At 56.0% G+C, this 15,089-nt stretch overlaps 1 protein-coding gene across 9 annotated transcripts in view; it reads right to left on the bottom strand.

Moving 5' to 3' along the window:
• DLGAP2 (DLG associated protein 2) overlaps positions 1-15,089 on the bottom strand; it is a 770,542-nt gene that overhangs the window by 113,831 nt on the left and 641,622 nt on the right. For all 9 annotated transcript variants that reach the window (XM_027049960.2, XM_053216207.1, XM_027049964.2 and 6 more), the window contains one exon: positions 1,144-2,213. In XM_027049960.2, the coding sequence (XP_026905761.1) occupies positions 1,144-2,213 (1,070 nt within the window). The remainder of the gene's footprint in view (positions 1-1,143; positions 2,214-15,089) is intronic.

Below are 15,089 nucleotides of genomic sequence, written 5' to 3'. Positions count from 1 at the left end.
GAACCCTGAGTCTGTTTGTCACGTTCCTTTAGACGGGCAGGTAAGACTCGTACGTCATCCAGGACTGGGGCTTGCTAACCACAAGCAAAGCTGAAGCCTCTCCCACGGCTCTACAAACAACATCTCACCCCGCTACCGACTCGTGTCTTCGAGTCGATCTGCCTGTGAAAGTGACTTGTTAGCATTTCCTTTCAAAACAGAACCGCTGTTTTAGGCAGTGTGCCAGGGTGGCATCTTTGCAGCCACCTGCATTCTGGAAAGACCCACAGTCGTCCACCTGCCCCGTGAGTCCACTGCCCGGTGACTCAGCTAGTGTCCACCAGCGTCCCTCATTCTAGGGGTCCGGTCTCTCCAGGCGCACAAGGGACTGGGAGGGGAACACCGTCCCGTCCCTACCCAAGACAACTCTCCCCGTTCTGAGCTCTGCTAAGGGCACCGGCAGCCGGTAAGAGGGATTGGGAAGCATCTGTAGAGGAAGCAGGCGCCTCCTAATTGTAAGCGTGCTCAGGGATGGTGTCAGGAGGAGGCAGACACTCAGGGACGTCACAGAAGCATCCCACCGTGAGCGGCTCTCGCCCTTCGCCCCGTTCACTTGTGAGTGTGTCTTTGCCCGCCCCGGACAAAGGCCCAGAGGCCGCCCCGGAGGAGCAGATGCGGGTTCCAGGCACGCCCAGTGGTGCTTTAAGGCTCAGACACACTCCAGTCGGGAGAGGTTGGGGGCCCTGCTGGCTGCAGGGCACCTTCCAAGGAGGGAACAGACCAGGGGCTGATGTGCTTTGTAGTTGGGGCCACATCCTCCAGCCCTGAGGCACCAAAGGAGTGGCCCACCGCGCTTGGGGCTGAGGACTGATGGGGGATGGCATTGAGAGGGCCCCAGAGGCCAGCCCACCGCGTTTGGAGCCAAGGACTGACAGGGGCGGGGGCACTGGGAGGGCCTCAGAGGCCAGCCCACCACGCTTGGGGCCGAGGACTGATGGGGGGGGGGGGGCACCGGGAGGGCCTCAGAGGCCAGCCCACCACGCTTGAGGCCGAAGACTGACGGAGGGGGGGAGGGGGTGGCATTGGGAGGGCCTCAGAGGCCAGCCCACCGCCCGCGATTGCCTGTCAGAGAGACCGTGCCGGGAGGCGGCCCGGACCCCTTACCTGCAGGTAGTGGCACGGCCTCAGGGCAGGCTTGGTGTCCTGGGGGAGCAGAGGCTTGTCCAGGTTCAGCGAGCTCTTGCGGTAGGCCTCCTTGGCCTGGCTCACGGTGAGCGTGGACCAGGAGCTCCGCTTCATGTACTTGGTGTCAGGTGTCATGGTCAGGCCCTCGCAGGCCGAGCACTTGACGTCGCTGTTGCTCTTGGACGTCTTCAGGGACAGGTCCCCGAAGGGGCCCGGGAGCACCTCGGGGTAGCAGTGGGAGACGTGGTCCACGTGGTGCCTGTTGACCACGCTGGACGTGCGGCAGGTGCTGTCGCTGTCCAGGTTGTCGTCGGAGCTCCACCAGCTGCTGGCGCCCGACCGGGGCTTGCCGTCGGGCTTCCGCTCCTTGCTTTTACTCCTCTTGCCGTGCTTGGGGTGGTGGGTGTGGTGGTGGTCCTCCGCCCGGCCGTCGCCCTTGGTCCCGTTGACATGGCCCTTGGAGGGGCCCTCGAGCGAGTGCGACTTGGTGAAGAGTTTCTGCACGGAGTGCACGAGGTGCCGTATCCTGCCCGGGCTCTCGCCGCGAGGCCCCGCGGCCGCGGACGTCCTCTGGTACTGCAGCGTGTGGAACCCGTCCCTGTGCAGAGGTCCCTGCTTCTCGAACTGGTCCAGGAGGTTGGCGGGGATGCGGTTGGCCCTGGCGCCGGCGTGCGGCACGGCGCAGTCGTCTCTCGTGTCGTAGTGGGAGCTGTAGTGCATCCTGGGGAAGGTGCTGCTGGACACGTGGTCGCCCAGCACCACAGGCATCATCACGCACTCCGAGTGCACGGAGCTGCCGGGGGAGCAGCGGTGGTGGTCCAGGGGGCAGCCGTCCACCGGGCTGAGCAGGTAGGGCTGCCTGGCCTCCTGCACATGGTGCAGGTGGTCGTGCGCGCGCTCGCAGTCCTCGGGGCCCGCGAGGCCGCAGGTGTGGGCGGAGCACAGCGGGGCTGGGGCCCGGCCCCCCGGCAGCCCCTTCATGTTCCTGGGAGCCGGCGAGTACCTTCCCTCATTGAAGTGCTGCGTCGGGGACCATGAGTACTGCTGGTCTGTTGAGAGAACACACAGAGCCGTTTCAGCCGCCACCCTCATTGACGTTCTGGAAGAGTCAATTATTGCACACCCCACGCGGGCACTGTTTTATCCGGTCCTCAGGGGTCAGTTTTGGGCACTGGAGAGGGGAATCATTTTTCCCTATACGCTGACTGCTCCAAAGTAGGAGACTATTAAGGAGCATGAACTCTCAGGGCGCCCAGTGGCTCAGTCGGTTAAGCATCAAACTTTGGCTCAGGTCATGATCTCGCGGTTCATGGGTTCAAGCCCCGTATCGGACCCTGTGCTGACAGCTCAGAGCCTGGAGCCTGCTTCGGATTCTGTGTTTCCCTCTCTCTCTGCCCCTCCCCTGCTCGCACTCTGTCTCCCTCTCTCTCTCTCTCTCTCTCTCTCTCTCTCTCTCTCTCAAAAATAAATGAACATTAAAATAAAAAGAAGCATAAACTCTGGTTATCCCTAAATATAGTTCTACAACCACAAGTATGTATTGTCTGCAAGATTCATTGGGTCTCTGGACAGCAAGACTTTGTGCTATTAAACAAATCAACAATTTGGGGGCAAAATGAGTTACATTTCAATTAGATTTGAGTATCGTGGTTCAGTTTCAGAAGTTTAAAAAGTAACATTTGCTATTTAATTAGCAATATTGCTCAGTCAGCTCATGTGATACGCACTCATGCATTAATCCTGAAGGGTCTAAAGCCACGTCCTTGTGGCTCAGGGGGAGAAGAGGTGGCTTTCTGGAGGCCATCTGTCTGTGTCAAAGCAGGACTAACACAGGATGTCCTAACTTTCATTTCAGATACTTGCCTTTCCACTGTAAGATTCTACCCAGGACAGAAAAACATGGTTTGCTTACGTGAGATGCAATATTGTGCACAGATAAGTCCTAAGGAGTCGTCCCTCAGAGGGGGCTGGCTTTGTTTTCAGGCAGGTGGCTACGTGCTGTGGACACGAGTCCGGACACTGAACCGTTCAGGTTCAGACCCCAGCTCTGCCACCACGTGGTGTGTGACTCCACGGGCCGGTCAGGGTGCAGGGACCGCTCAGGCTGCCGTGTCACGACCCTCGACCCCGGGTGGCCGGGCGCCTTCTGCTGGCTGTCCCGGAAAGGCTGTCAGGGGCTGGGAAGCCCCGGAGGCAGACCTGCTGGCTCTCTCCCGGCCATGCCCTCCAGGGCTGGCACTTGCTCCCACCTCCTCCCTGCCCTGGCTCAGACCCTGAGTGCCCGTCGCCAGCCAGGGCCACAGCAGCAGCCTCCTGCCTGCCTCCCCTCCCCTTGTCCTTGTCCTCATTCCCTCCCTCGCTTGCCCGTGCACATGCCAGCCTGCTCCTCCCTGCTCAGCGGCTCCCGGCTTACTGCTGAGTCCTCACTCGTCAGCCTGTATCCAAGCGGCCCCGGGGACGGCCTGCTTGGGGGATGGCCGTGTGCCAGTGCGGAGCGCGTGCCGGAGGCCAATGCTGACAGGGTGGGCTGGCCAGGCCCTCCCTCCCGCCCCTCGTTGTCGGTGAGGCATGCTGCTTTAACCAAATGCAACAAGCCCTATTTCTGGCCATTATTCTGTGGGCTCCTTCCCAGGCAGCATGCACTCTGCAAGAGCCCCGCAGTCCAGGCAACCCCGGGGGAGGCGGTCCCGCTGTGTGTCGTCCTGGAGGCAGGACAAGACTCGGGCTTCCGCGAGGCACCTGCGCCCCGCTTCCTCAGGGAGGAAGCGGTCTGCTGTTCCCTTGCTCCCGCGCTGGCCCAGCCCCCTGCCCGGGCTGCTCCAGCCTCAGGCCAGACCAGCCAGCCGGCCCCGCCCACCCGCCCCCGTCCCGTCCCGTCTCTGTCCTGGCAGCTCCTCACCTGGGAGGTGCCACCTGCAGCCTGGGGTCAGGGACACCCGACAGCAGACGCCAAACAGACATTCGGGGCAATTGTGGGAAATAGGAAAGAAACCTAAGAGATGCCCGTCGTCTCCTACATCATTTCTGACCAACTCTTCTGGTGACTGACGTAAGGAAGCATCATCCCCTGCGAACATCTGCCAAGTGCCTGCTCCCAGACATGGATTCAAAATGTCCCCTCTGCAGGCTCTGGACTGCCACCTGTCCAGGCCAGCTAGACGCGGACATATCCTACAAGGCAGAGGCACAATCTCGCAGATCCTGAAGGAGTCGGGGCACGACTTACCCTACTGGGAGCGACGGACAGCGGCCGGGACCGGACGCCGAGCAGGGGTGGGGCTGTCTCCTAGGAAGGGCAGCACAGGGGCCTCTCCTGCACGTCCTCCGGAGCAGGGACCCCGTGTCTCCAAAGAGAGCCCGACCTCACTGGTGTGAGGGGCGCCACCGCCTCATGGGAGTGTCTGCCCTGGAAGAGCTCCTGGGCGCCTGCCTTTCTCAACAGCCAAATTATAACCAGAGCACTTTAATATATTAGGAGAGGATAGTGTAGATTATATTATGTTTTAATATAGTTAAAAGCAAGTTTTCAAAGGAAATTCAATATCCAGCTGATAAATAGCAAAACTATGTGCTGTAATCTAGACTTTACAGCAGCATAAAGTTGTCATCCTATTATCTTTTGCTTTATTTTTCCATTAACATGTAATTTAATACAATTCTAATCTTCCTCTATATTAAAAAGCACAACCATTATGGCTCCACTCACGTATCCTATTTCTGCCTCACGTTCGGCCCAGAAGCTACATTATGAATGTGGCCACATGAAAGAACAGTACAAAAGATAAAAGTTTAGCCGTAATGAATTGAATTTGATTATGTAACACATCGGAACACATTCTCATCTCTGCTCTTCGGGACTCAGTGCCTTGACGTAGGCATGGAAACTGACGCACTGCCTGGTAAAAATAATATCACTCCCAACGACAAACAACAAAACAATGTTCTGTAAACAATGGCGATTCTAAAACGTGCATTAGAGACCTATATTACAGGTTGTTGTTGTCTTAAGTCTCTGGAACACGGAATAGACACTCGGGGGCTGGCAGTCTCTCTGTGTTAAGTGAGGTAACAGACACGGAATGTGGGGGCACCTTAGCTCCCTCATTGCCCGGTACTCACCGCACCGTATTTCGTCCTGAGGCAAGAGAAAACGGCGGTCTAATCCTCCTTATCCATTAGCTGTCTCCCCAAATTCAAACTACGGGCTAAAGGCACATTTTACTGTGGGATTTCACAAGACTGTTGGTGTTCTAATCTGAAAAAGTATGTTTTGAGTGTAGGGATAAAAACTTTAAAAAATACGCACGCTATCTCTGGGTGCGGGCACCATGTGCAGGGAGCCAGCGCTTTTCACACGCAGCTGATGAAGCCCAGGCTGGAAGGACAGGTGGGGAAGGTCACTGAGGTCGTACAGGCACGCAGACCTGCACGTACACGCAGCGTGCGCACAGCTCCAGGTGGCCTGCTGCCAGCACGAGCTGCCACCAGGTGGGAGAAGGCACTGGGTGAGGGCCCCATGGGCCCTTTCTCATTAAACCGGCTGCTGGTTGCACGCCAAGCCCAGGAGTGAGCCAGCCAGGCTGGGCACACATGGCGGCAATGGGCTCAGGCCCGAGTCTTGGAGAACGCGTGGAACCGCCCCTGCACCCCAGCCCTGGAGGCAGGCACCCCTCCCCGAGGTCCCGCCGCACTGAGGACACCAGTTGTGTCTCCCGGGGGCCTGAAGCTCACCGAGTCAGGTGAGGTGCCTGCCTGCCTTTCATCTCATTTTATTCCATGTGCCCACCGGGCAGACGTGTTTCCCCGTCATCGTCACTGCACTTGCCGTGCACCCTAAAAGGAACATCCTCACTAAAGGTAGAAGCTAAGAGTAAAGAGCAGCCCGCACAAGATGACACCAAACAATACGGACTTGGTGAGCGGGCTGTGGAGCCGCTTGCCGAAAAACGAAATATTCTGCTATCGTGTATTTTTCCCACACCAGCTCCACTTACCATCGTGTCTTCTGCCCCCGTGCAGAGCTGTGAGGTGCCCCCACTCCGTCCCTGGGGTTGCCCTGGCTCCCTTTCTCTTCTCTGCTGCCTTCACCCTTTACATACCCACCCATCCTTCCTGCTGAGGCACCTGCATCAGCCTCCTTCTCTTGTAAGTCTTCAGGCCCACGGTCCCATCTGCATCCGTCGGGACCTTACAACATACGCATGAGCTGGGGGGTGTGATAAGAAACAGCCATGTGAACCTACTCCTGTATCTACCACGTGAAGGTAGGAAAGATGTCTCCCGCCATATGTTAAGAGGACCCTACCTGAACCCCCATCAACAAAGAGTTTCCTCAAAAATTTAACAAGTACAAGGTGAGTATGTGGACCACCGCAAAACACGGCAGGAGGAGTCTGTGATGCTCTGGACCAATGGACAGGTGTCCCTTATTCGTGGACTGACTTAGCACAGTGAAGGTGGAGACACTTCCCGAACCGATGTGCAAACTCCACACAACCCCTATCAAAATCACAGTTGGCTTCTTTATAGAAATTCAAAAGCCGACCCTAAAATTCATACAGATGGAAAAAGAAAACTAAGTGTGAAGCTAGAGGTAGGAAGGAGATAGTAAAGCTTAGAGCAGAGATGAATGAAATGATGGAGGGAATCAATGAAACCAGAAGTTGGTTCTTTGAAGAGACCAATAAACTGACAAGCCTTTGGCTGGAATGGAAGAGAGACCGCTCAAATGACTAAAATCAGAAATGAAACTGGGGAGTTACCTCTGATGACATAAATAAAAAGGATTATGATACTATGACAACTTACACTAAAAAATAGACAACCTAGATGAAATGGGTGAATTCATGGAAATACACAAATTATTTCCAGAAGAAACAGAAAATCCGATCAGACCAATAACAATAAGGAGACTCAATCAGGAATCAAAACCTCCCAACAAAGAAAAAGCCCAGGACCCGATGGCTTCACTGGTGAATTCTGCCAAACATTTAAAGAAAAATTAATGCCAATTCTTCCCAAACTCTTCCAAAAAGTTGAAGAGGTGGGAACACTTTCTAGCTCGTTCTATGAGGCCAGCATAACCTGATATGGAAGCCAGATCAACGCATCACGAGGACAGAAAATTACAGACCAATATCTTTTATAAACACAGATGCAAGCATCCTCAACAAAATACTAGCAAACCTACCCAGCAGTGTATTCCAAGTATCATACACCATGACCAAGTGGGATTTATCCCGGGAATGCAAAAGAGGTTCAACATAGAAAAATCAACATATTGGGGCGCCTGGGTGGCTCAGTCGGTTGGGTGTCCGACTTCGACTCAGGTCATGATCTCACAGTCCGTGAGTTCGAGCCCCGCGTCGGGCTCTGTGCTGACCGCTCAGAGCCTGGAGCCTGTTTCGGATTCTGTGTCTCCCTCTCTCTGACCCTCCCCCACTCATGCTCTCTCTCTCTCTCTCTCTCTCTCTCTCACAAATAAACATTAAAAAAAAAAAGACTTAGATAAATGGAAAGATATCCTGTGTTCATGGATTAGATGACTTTCAATACTACCCAAAGTCACCTACAGACTCAACATGATGCCTATCAAAATTCCTGCTGGCTTTTTTGCAGAAGTGGAAAAAAAACAGTCCTCAAATTCATGTGGAGACGCAGTGGGTCCCAAACATCCAAAACAATTTGCAAAGCAAGAAGGAGGTCGGAGGGCTCAAAGGTCCTGTTCCAAAACTTACTACAAAGCTATGGTAACGAAAACAGTGTGGCACTGTCCCAGGGATATACATATAGGCCCATGGAATAGCGTTGAGCATCCAGACATGAAACCACACATCTGTGGCCAGTTCAGTTCTGATAAGAGCGCTAACACTGTTAAAAGAATAGCCTCTTTTATAAATGGTTCTGGGATAACCCAGTGGCCACGTGCAAAAGAACAAAGCTGCACCCCTTATACTATATGCAAAAATGAACTCAGAATGGATCAGAGAACTAAAAGTAAGGAATAAAAGCATACAACTCTTTAAAGAGAAAATGCACATCTCTCCTTGGTCATGTGAATTAGAAGAGGTTTCCAGACATGCCATCCAAAGTCCAGGAAACAAAGAAAAAGACAAAATGGATTTCCTAAAATTAAAAACTTCTTGCTTTAAAGCAAACTACCAGGAGAGTGAAGAAACAACCCACAGAATGGGGAAGATTCTTGCAAATATGCATCTGATAAGGAAATTATATGTAGAGTATATAGAGAACACTTACATCTCAGTTATAAAAAAGGCAAATAATATCCACATAAAAATGGGCAAAGTTGCTGAACAGATATTTCCCTGAAGAAGATACATAAATGGGGGGCTCATTTGGTTAAGCAACCAACTTTGGCTCAGGTCATGATTTCATGATTCGTGGGGTTGAACCCCGCACTGGGCTCTGTGCTGATAGCTCAGGGTCTGAAGCTGCTTCAGATCCTGTGTCTCCTTCCCTCTCAGTTCATCCCCCTGCTTGTGCTTTGTCTCTCTCTCAAAAATAAAGAAGATACCTAAGTGGCCAATAAGTATGTGGAAAGATACTCAACGTCATTAACCATCAGGGAAACGGAGCTGAAACCACAGTGAGATACCCTTCACACACACCAGGATGTCTGTAACAGATGGACGGGAAGAAGGGTTTCAAAGCACACAGGGAGGTAAAACCTGACACACCGCTGGAGAGGGGAGAACGTGAAATGGTGCAGCTGCTGTGGAAAAGTCTGGCAGTTCCTTACATGACCCAGGGATCCAACTTGCAGGCACACGCCCAACAGAGATGTAAGCCTGTGTCCCCAAAGCTTGTGGACGTCTGTTCTCAGCAGCACCGTCCACAACACAGCCCCAAAGTGGAAACAACCCCACTGTCTATCACCTGATGAACACACAAAGGGCCGTATCCATTCAGTGGAATGTTAGGAGGCAACAGAAACCAAGGACTGAAACACGATCCCACTTCTGTGCAGTGTCCAGGACAGGCAGGTCCTCAGGGACAGACAGCAGCTTGTTGCTGGTCAGGGGCTGGGGCAGGGAGGATGGGGAGTCACTGCTGAGGGTATGGGCACTAAAAATGCTCTCAGTGGATGGCACTGTTGGTTGCATACGTCTGTAAGTACACCGAAAACCACACGTGGATGGGCAAAGTGTACAATGTGTGTACGTCCCCACAAAGCACGTCATGAATAAACACCATAATGGGAGGAGACATAAACAAAAACATGAAGTTGAACACATTCAAACTTTAATTTACAAAATTCTCCCCATGTGTGTTAGAACCCAGCAAAAAAAAACCTGCTGAGTAAAATTTAGGGAAGCAGTAAGCTTGTTGGTTTGCTCCTTAATGGCTTCTGTCTAGGGCACAACACGTGTGGTCAAAGCCGTCAGGCTCAGAGGCAAACTTGGGGCTCTTGGGGCTCAGTGCAAAGGTCCTGAGCATGTTCACACGCATCCTCCTTTGTCCCCCGTCTTTGCCTTCCTGGATCACGTGTCATGATCAGATTTCTGTTCCGTCAGGATATTTTACGTAGTTTGGTTATTCACTGTTCTGCCTTCTTACAAAATCAGACAAATCTGATGACAATGGTTCAAGTTGTGCAGTGAATGGTAGCTTTTTGGTGCATCGGGAGCCCCCTGCTTGGGGACCGTAGGGGGCACATCGGGGCAGCCTGTCTGGGGACCGTGGGGGTCACATTGGGGCAGCCTGTCTGGGGACCGTGGGGGGCGCATTGGGGCCCCCTGCCTGGGGACCTTTGGGGGAGGCGCATCGGGGCAGCCTGGCCGGGACTCCGTAGGCTTCACTGAGTCTCCTGCGGGGACAGCAGCCAGCACCTGTCCTGGGACACTCACATTCCTCACATAGCGAGGCTCTGCCTTTATCCACCCAAGATTCAAAGGTCTGGAGACCAAGGCTTCACACCAGAGTCACTTGGGAAGCATTTCGAGGGCAAATTCCCAGGCGCGGTCCCAGGTGTGGTGAGACTTCATCTCAGGATGTGGGTCATCAACCTGCAAATACCTCCGTGGCCCTCGGGTCCGTGCCCCTCACTGCTGATTTGTCACGTGCAGCATCACGCTGCCCAGCTGGCCTCCCGTCTCTCCAAGTCGCTCCCCGTAGTTAGTAGAGTCCCTTTGGCCACCGTGGTGCATCCTCCTTGGCGTCTGGCCGGCTGGTGACTGTAGAAGTGAGCGACACTTGACCGCGCGCTGTGAACGCTCGTGTCCTCCCAGGGGTGGGGGCCGCTTGCGCATCTCTCCGGATGCCGGGCACACTCGTGTCCTCCCGCACGTTCCCAGCCTGCCGTCGCTCAGGAGAACTCCTCATCTTCAAGCGCCCTGAGCCCCCTTGAAGGAAAGGTTCTGCAGGAAAGGCCTTGCTGCGTCCTGACCGTGAGGCCCCGGGCTGAGTTCAGTGGAAAGCATCCGGCTGAAGCACCTCTCTTCACTTCCTGTGCTTTCCTTCTTTAGATGTCCTTTTAAAAAGATCCTAGTGTTGTAACATCAGGGCTCCCGGTGGAAGAAACCCTCCACGTTTGTGCGGTTTCACACCATTTTCAAAAGCATGAGTGTGTTACCCACAAACGGTTCCAGCGTGGCGGTATCTCTCAGTTCCACAAGCGAGCACAGAGGGAGGCCCTGGGAGGAGGCGCGTGGCCGTAGCGTGTGGCTGCCGCCTGACCGGGCTCTGCAGCTTCTGACACGAGGCCGCCCAAGCGCGTAGAGTCCGTCAGAGGCTGTTCTTGCCACCGCACGGCGTGGCCTGCCGGATCGCCATGGGGTCCCCACCGCCCCCTCTGCAGATGAGAGGCTCGGGAACAGCACCCAGTCAGTGTGTACAGAGGCCGCTGAAGGGTTTGCACGCCCCACCTCGTTCTCGCACCGCTGGTGAGGTTCTGCCCGTCGGCACATGGCGCGAAGCACCCGCTGGGAAGCACGGGCTATGGTGTGGTGGGCAAGACCGTGGGGACAAGGGAACAGGCCCCATGCGCCTCGGTGGTGACAGGTACTGGGAAAGTCAGGTGGGCTTGCTGGGAGGCCCCGTGGGGCAGAGCCTGGGTGAGGCGTGTGCAGGCCAGCCAGCGTGGGGTTCCCCGGGGACTTGCTCCACTTCCGATAGATCGGGAGGTCGCGGGGGCAGGAGGCAGCAGGACAGCCGTAGGCTGAAGGGATCTCTGTACTGTGAGCGTGGACAGGGCATCTGGGGCCAAGGCGGGGAATCCGGAGGGGACTTCGCGGGGATTCGGGCGGTGGTGCCAGTGGCTTCCACCACGTCTCCCCGACGGGATGGTGACAAGCAGTGCTGTGCACTGAGTGTCCCCCAGACTCACAGGGCAGGGCCCCAGCCCCCGTGGGACTGTGTGGACACAGGGCCTGGAGGAGGAGACGGAGGCTGAGTGCGGTCCCGGGTGGGCGCGCTCACAGGAAGGGACCCAGCGCGGGCTCTCCGCCCGTGAGGACACAGCCGGTCGAGGATGCGAGTCTGCCGGCACCTGGACCGTGGATGTCCAGCCTCCAGCGTGTGAGGGACGAGCCTGTGGTTTGAGCCGGTGTGTGTGGTGTTCCGTCTCAACAGTCCGAGGGACAGAGACGAGCAGTAAGTATGGACATGAGTGCAGCGCGTCCTGTGTGGACAATGCTTCTTCCACGACACAGTCTGACCCGCAGAGCAGCCTTCGTGTGGTAGCCGTCAGCACCAGCTCTTCCAAACAAGGAAAACGGGGTCAGGGGGCAAATGGCTTGCCCAAGGTCAAACAGCCCCAAAGCAGGACCCCAGCAGGACTCAAAAGACTGCCGTGTCCCCTCTGAGGTTTGCTTGGGTTCTAGGTACAACCACATTATGACCCCTAGGGCTCTAGGTATAACTATGTTATGATCACTGTGACTCTAGGTACTACTGCACTGTGGCCCCTGGGGTTCTAGATACGACTATACTGCAGCCCCCCTGGGGGTCTAGGTATGGTGACGTTGTGGCCCCTGGGGTTCTAGGTATGACTGCATTGTGGCCCCTGTCGATGGGATGGTTCTCAGTCCACAAACTGTGCAGTCTGTGATCCGAGGAACGCCCCCTGTTTCAAGTGTGTGGTCCCTCCAGTCACCACATGGTCGGGTCTCCTTCTCTCACCAGCCCCTCCCTAGACAGCTTGAACAATCGTCTGCAGGGCTGTGACAGGCTCAGAGGCCCACTCCCACCCCCTTTACATGGAGTTCACCAAGGGCCCTGGAGAAGGTCACTGTTTTTAGTTCCGGAGGGTCTCTTTGGACACCTGCTGCTTGTCGCTAAACAAACACACAGTGAGGGTCAGCTCCTATCCTGGGGCTAAAAGATGAGCGACCCCTTCCACAACAGGGGCTGCACAGTGGGGAGGCTGTCGTGCTGCTCACCGAAGCGGCCACCAGAGCCTGAAGCTTCATCCCTCTGACAGCTGTAGGTGACTGTCATCCTCATTCCCTGGGGGGCACATCCAGGGCCTTCCTCTCACCGGGAAGTAGGCTGAATTATGACGGCAAACCCCATTCCTAGAAAAGCAGGTCACAGAGCTCAGAAAGATAAGCCGTGGGGCCCCCTGGCCCCCAAGGAGGAAGAAGGGCGACCACACCACCTCCCCAGCTCAGGACGCGCACCTGCACAGCACGAGTGTGTCAGCCTTCGGCTCCTCTCGGATGTTTTATCTTATCACACAGCCACCCGGCCGAGGGGCCGAGTCTCACAGAAGCCAGCCCAGGGACCTAAAAGGAACTTAACATGCTTTTCTTTCCCCTGCATTCAACTCTGGTCGGGTTTCAGGGACTTCCGTGTTTGTGAGATGTGTTTGGAGGTTAGATCGGGCCGAGTGTTGCTGAGGCGTGACGGGGGATACACCGATCGCAGCAAGGAGCTTGGGGTGCGTCGCAGAGATGTGAGTTGGTTAGGGTGCGTATTGGGGTGGATCTTGAAGAAGATAAAAGCAAGAGAGACTTGAGGGTGAACAGCGGGCAGACGGGCAGGAAAGGCAGAAGGGAGGAGAGAGGGGAGCGGCCACTGGAGGCGGCCAAGTGCGTTGCTGGCAATAGCGATGCTCCTGGCTCCCCGGGAGCGGCTGCAGGCCTGGGGTCCCGCCGCCCAACCTCCACGCCTCTGAGCTGCAGCTGTTGAGGCCACGGTGCCTGAGTCCCAGCCGCAGTGAACCCCTCTCTTTCCTCCACTGCCCCTGTGCCCCCTGCGCGGTTTCTCAGAGCTTAGCCGCCTGGCCTGCCAAGACCCTACCCTCTACAAGGTCCTCTGCTCCCCCCACCCCCGGGTGCCCTGAACTCTCCCACAAAAACTCAGTCTGTGCCTTCTCCACACAGGCAAGAATGCTCTAGCTGTGCCTTTCTACCCATTCACTCGTGCCCCACCCACCGGTCCTCACACGCACACGCCGTGCATTCAGTGTCTGCAGTGCACCATGCTGGCGTCAGGGGTCAGGTGTCGGGAAGGAAGCAGATGAGACGGTCCCTGTTCTGAAGAGGCAAGGTCTGAAACTCACGGTCTAGTGGGAGAAACAAGCATGGGGACCAATCACTGGGGCAGAGCGCGTTCTGTGCACAGAGAGGCATGTGTGGTACAGGCAAGCGTCAGGGGCAAGAGGGCCAGGGGGCGGGCCAGGAGGTGATGCTGGGGCGAGGGAGACAGGGGCGGGCCAGGAGGTGATGCTGGGGCGGGAGGGTCGGGAGGCAGGCCGGGAGGTGATGCTGGGGCGGGGGGGCTGGGGGGCGGGCCGGGAGGTGATGCTGGGGTGAGGGAGACGGGGGCGGGCCAGGAGGTGATGCTGGGGCGAGAGGGACGGGGGCGGGCTGGGAGGTGATGCTGGGGCGGGAGGGATGGGGGCAGGACGGGAGGGAGGTGATGCTGGGGTGAGGGAGACGGGGGCGGGCTGGGAGGTGATGCTGGGGCGGGAGGGACAGGATCCTCGCCTGTAGCCCTTGCGGTCCTGTCCTGCCTGCCCACCTCCTGGGTGAATCCGTCATTTCCCAGTCAAGTGCCAACAGTGGTCTGACTTGGAACCCCATGGGAACACGGACAGGCTCAGCCACCTGCCACCTCGGTGTGTGGAGTGGAGGTGATGAGCATTTTCAGGACTCAGCTCCTCTCCAACACTGTGACTGTCTTGTTCAGGTGATAAAACAACGGTTTTGTACAATCGCATCAAGGAATAGCGTCGGAAGCATACCTTAAAAATAACCCCAAATTTGCTAAAGTAAAACCGAATCTCTGGCGTATTCCCCGAATCACACATATTTGGACGAGAGCTTGAGACAACGTGTGTGTCCAGCAGGCACGCCTACCTGACCCTGGTGACCTATGCACATGCCATTAATCTGCACCACAAACCCTGTATCCCGGTGGTCCTTCAGAGGAGGGGGGTTAAGGGTGGCTCCTGGTCCATCACGGGACCATGTGCATTGGCGATGGAGGGAGAAAGTGCATCCTCTTCCTTGGGGAATTTGAAATCCAGACACTCAGGGACAGTGGTGCAGGAACAGCAGAGAGGGGAACGCCTCAGCTGTCACATGGGACGACCAGGGCCCAGGGCACGATGACCAGAGTCACAGGGGCCCCACCTGCAGCTGGTTGTGGAGGCTCCCACTCTGCCTGAATGTTCTGGTCACAAGCAGCAGTCAGGCTGATGCTGGCAGGTTGCCATGCACCTGTCCACCAAACCTCCCCTGCAGGCGGCCCACGGCACCTGTCCCCTGCAACCAGAGAGGGCTGAGAGCGGGACCACGTGGGGACAGAAGCGCACACTTCACCGGATGGAGCCACGTGGCCAATTTGGAAATGGAATTGATGGAAGGAGGACTGGATCCACTCAAACCACAGTCTCACCGTTGACTCTTGTCACTGGTTCCACAGCATAGCACGCACACTGTTGAGTACACACAAAAACA

The sequence above is a fragment of the Acinonyx jubatus genome, chromosome B1 (genome assembly GCF_027475565.1).
Source record: "Acinonyx jubatus isolate Ajub_Pintada_27869175 chromosome B1, VMU_Ajub_asm_v1.0, whole genome shotgun sequence".
Lineage (NCBI taxonomy): Eukaryota > Metazoa > Chordata > Mammalia > Carnivora > Felidae > Acinonyx > Acinonyx jubatus.
This window is presented reverse-complemented; position numbering and strand designations above follow the sequence as displayed.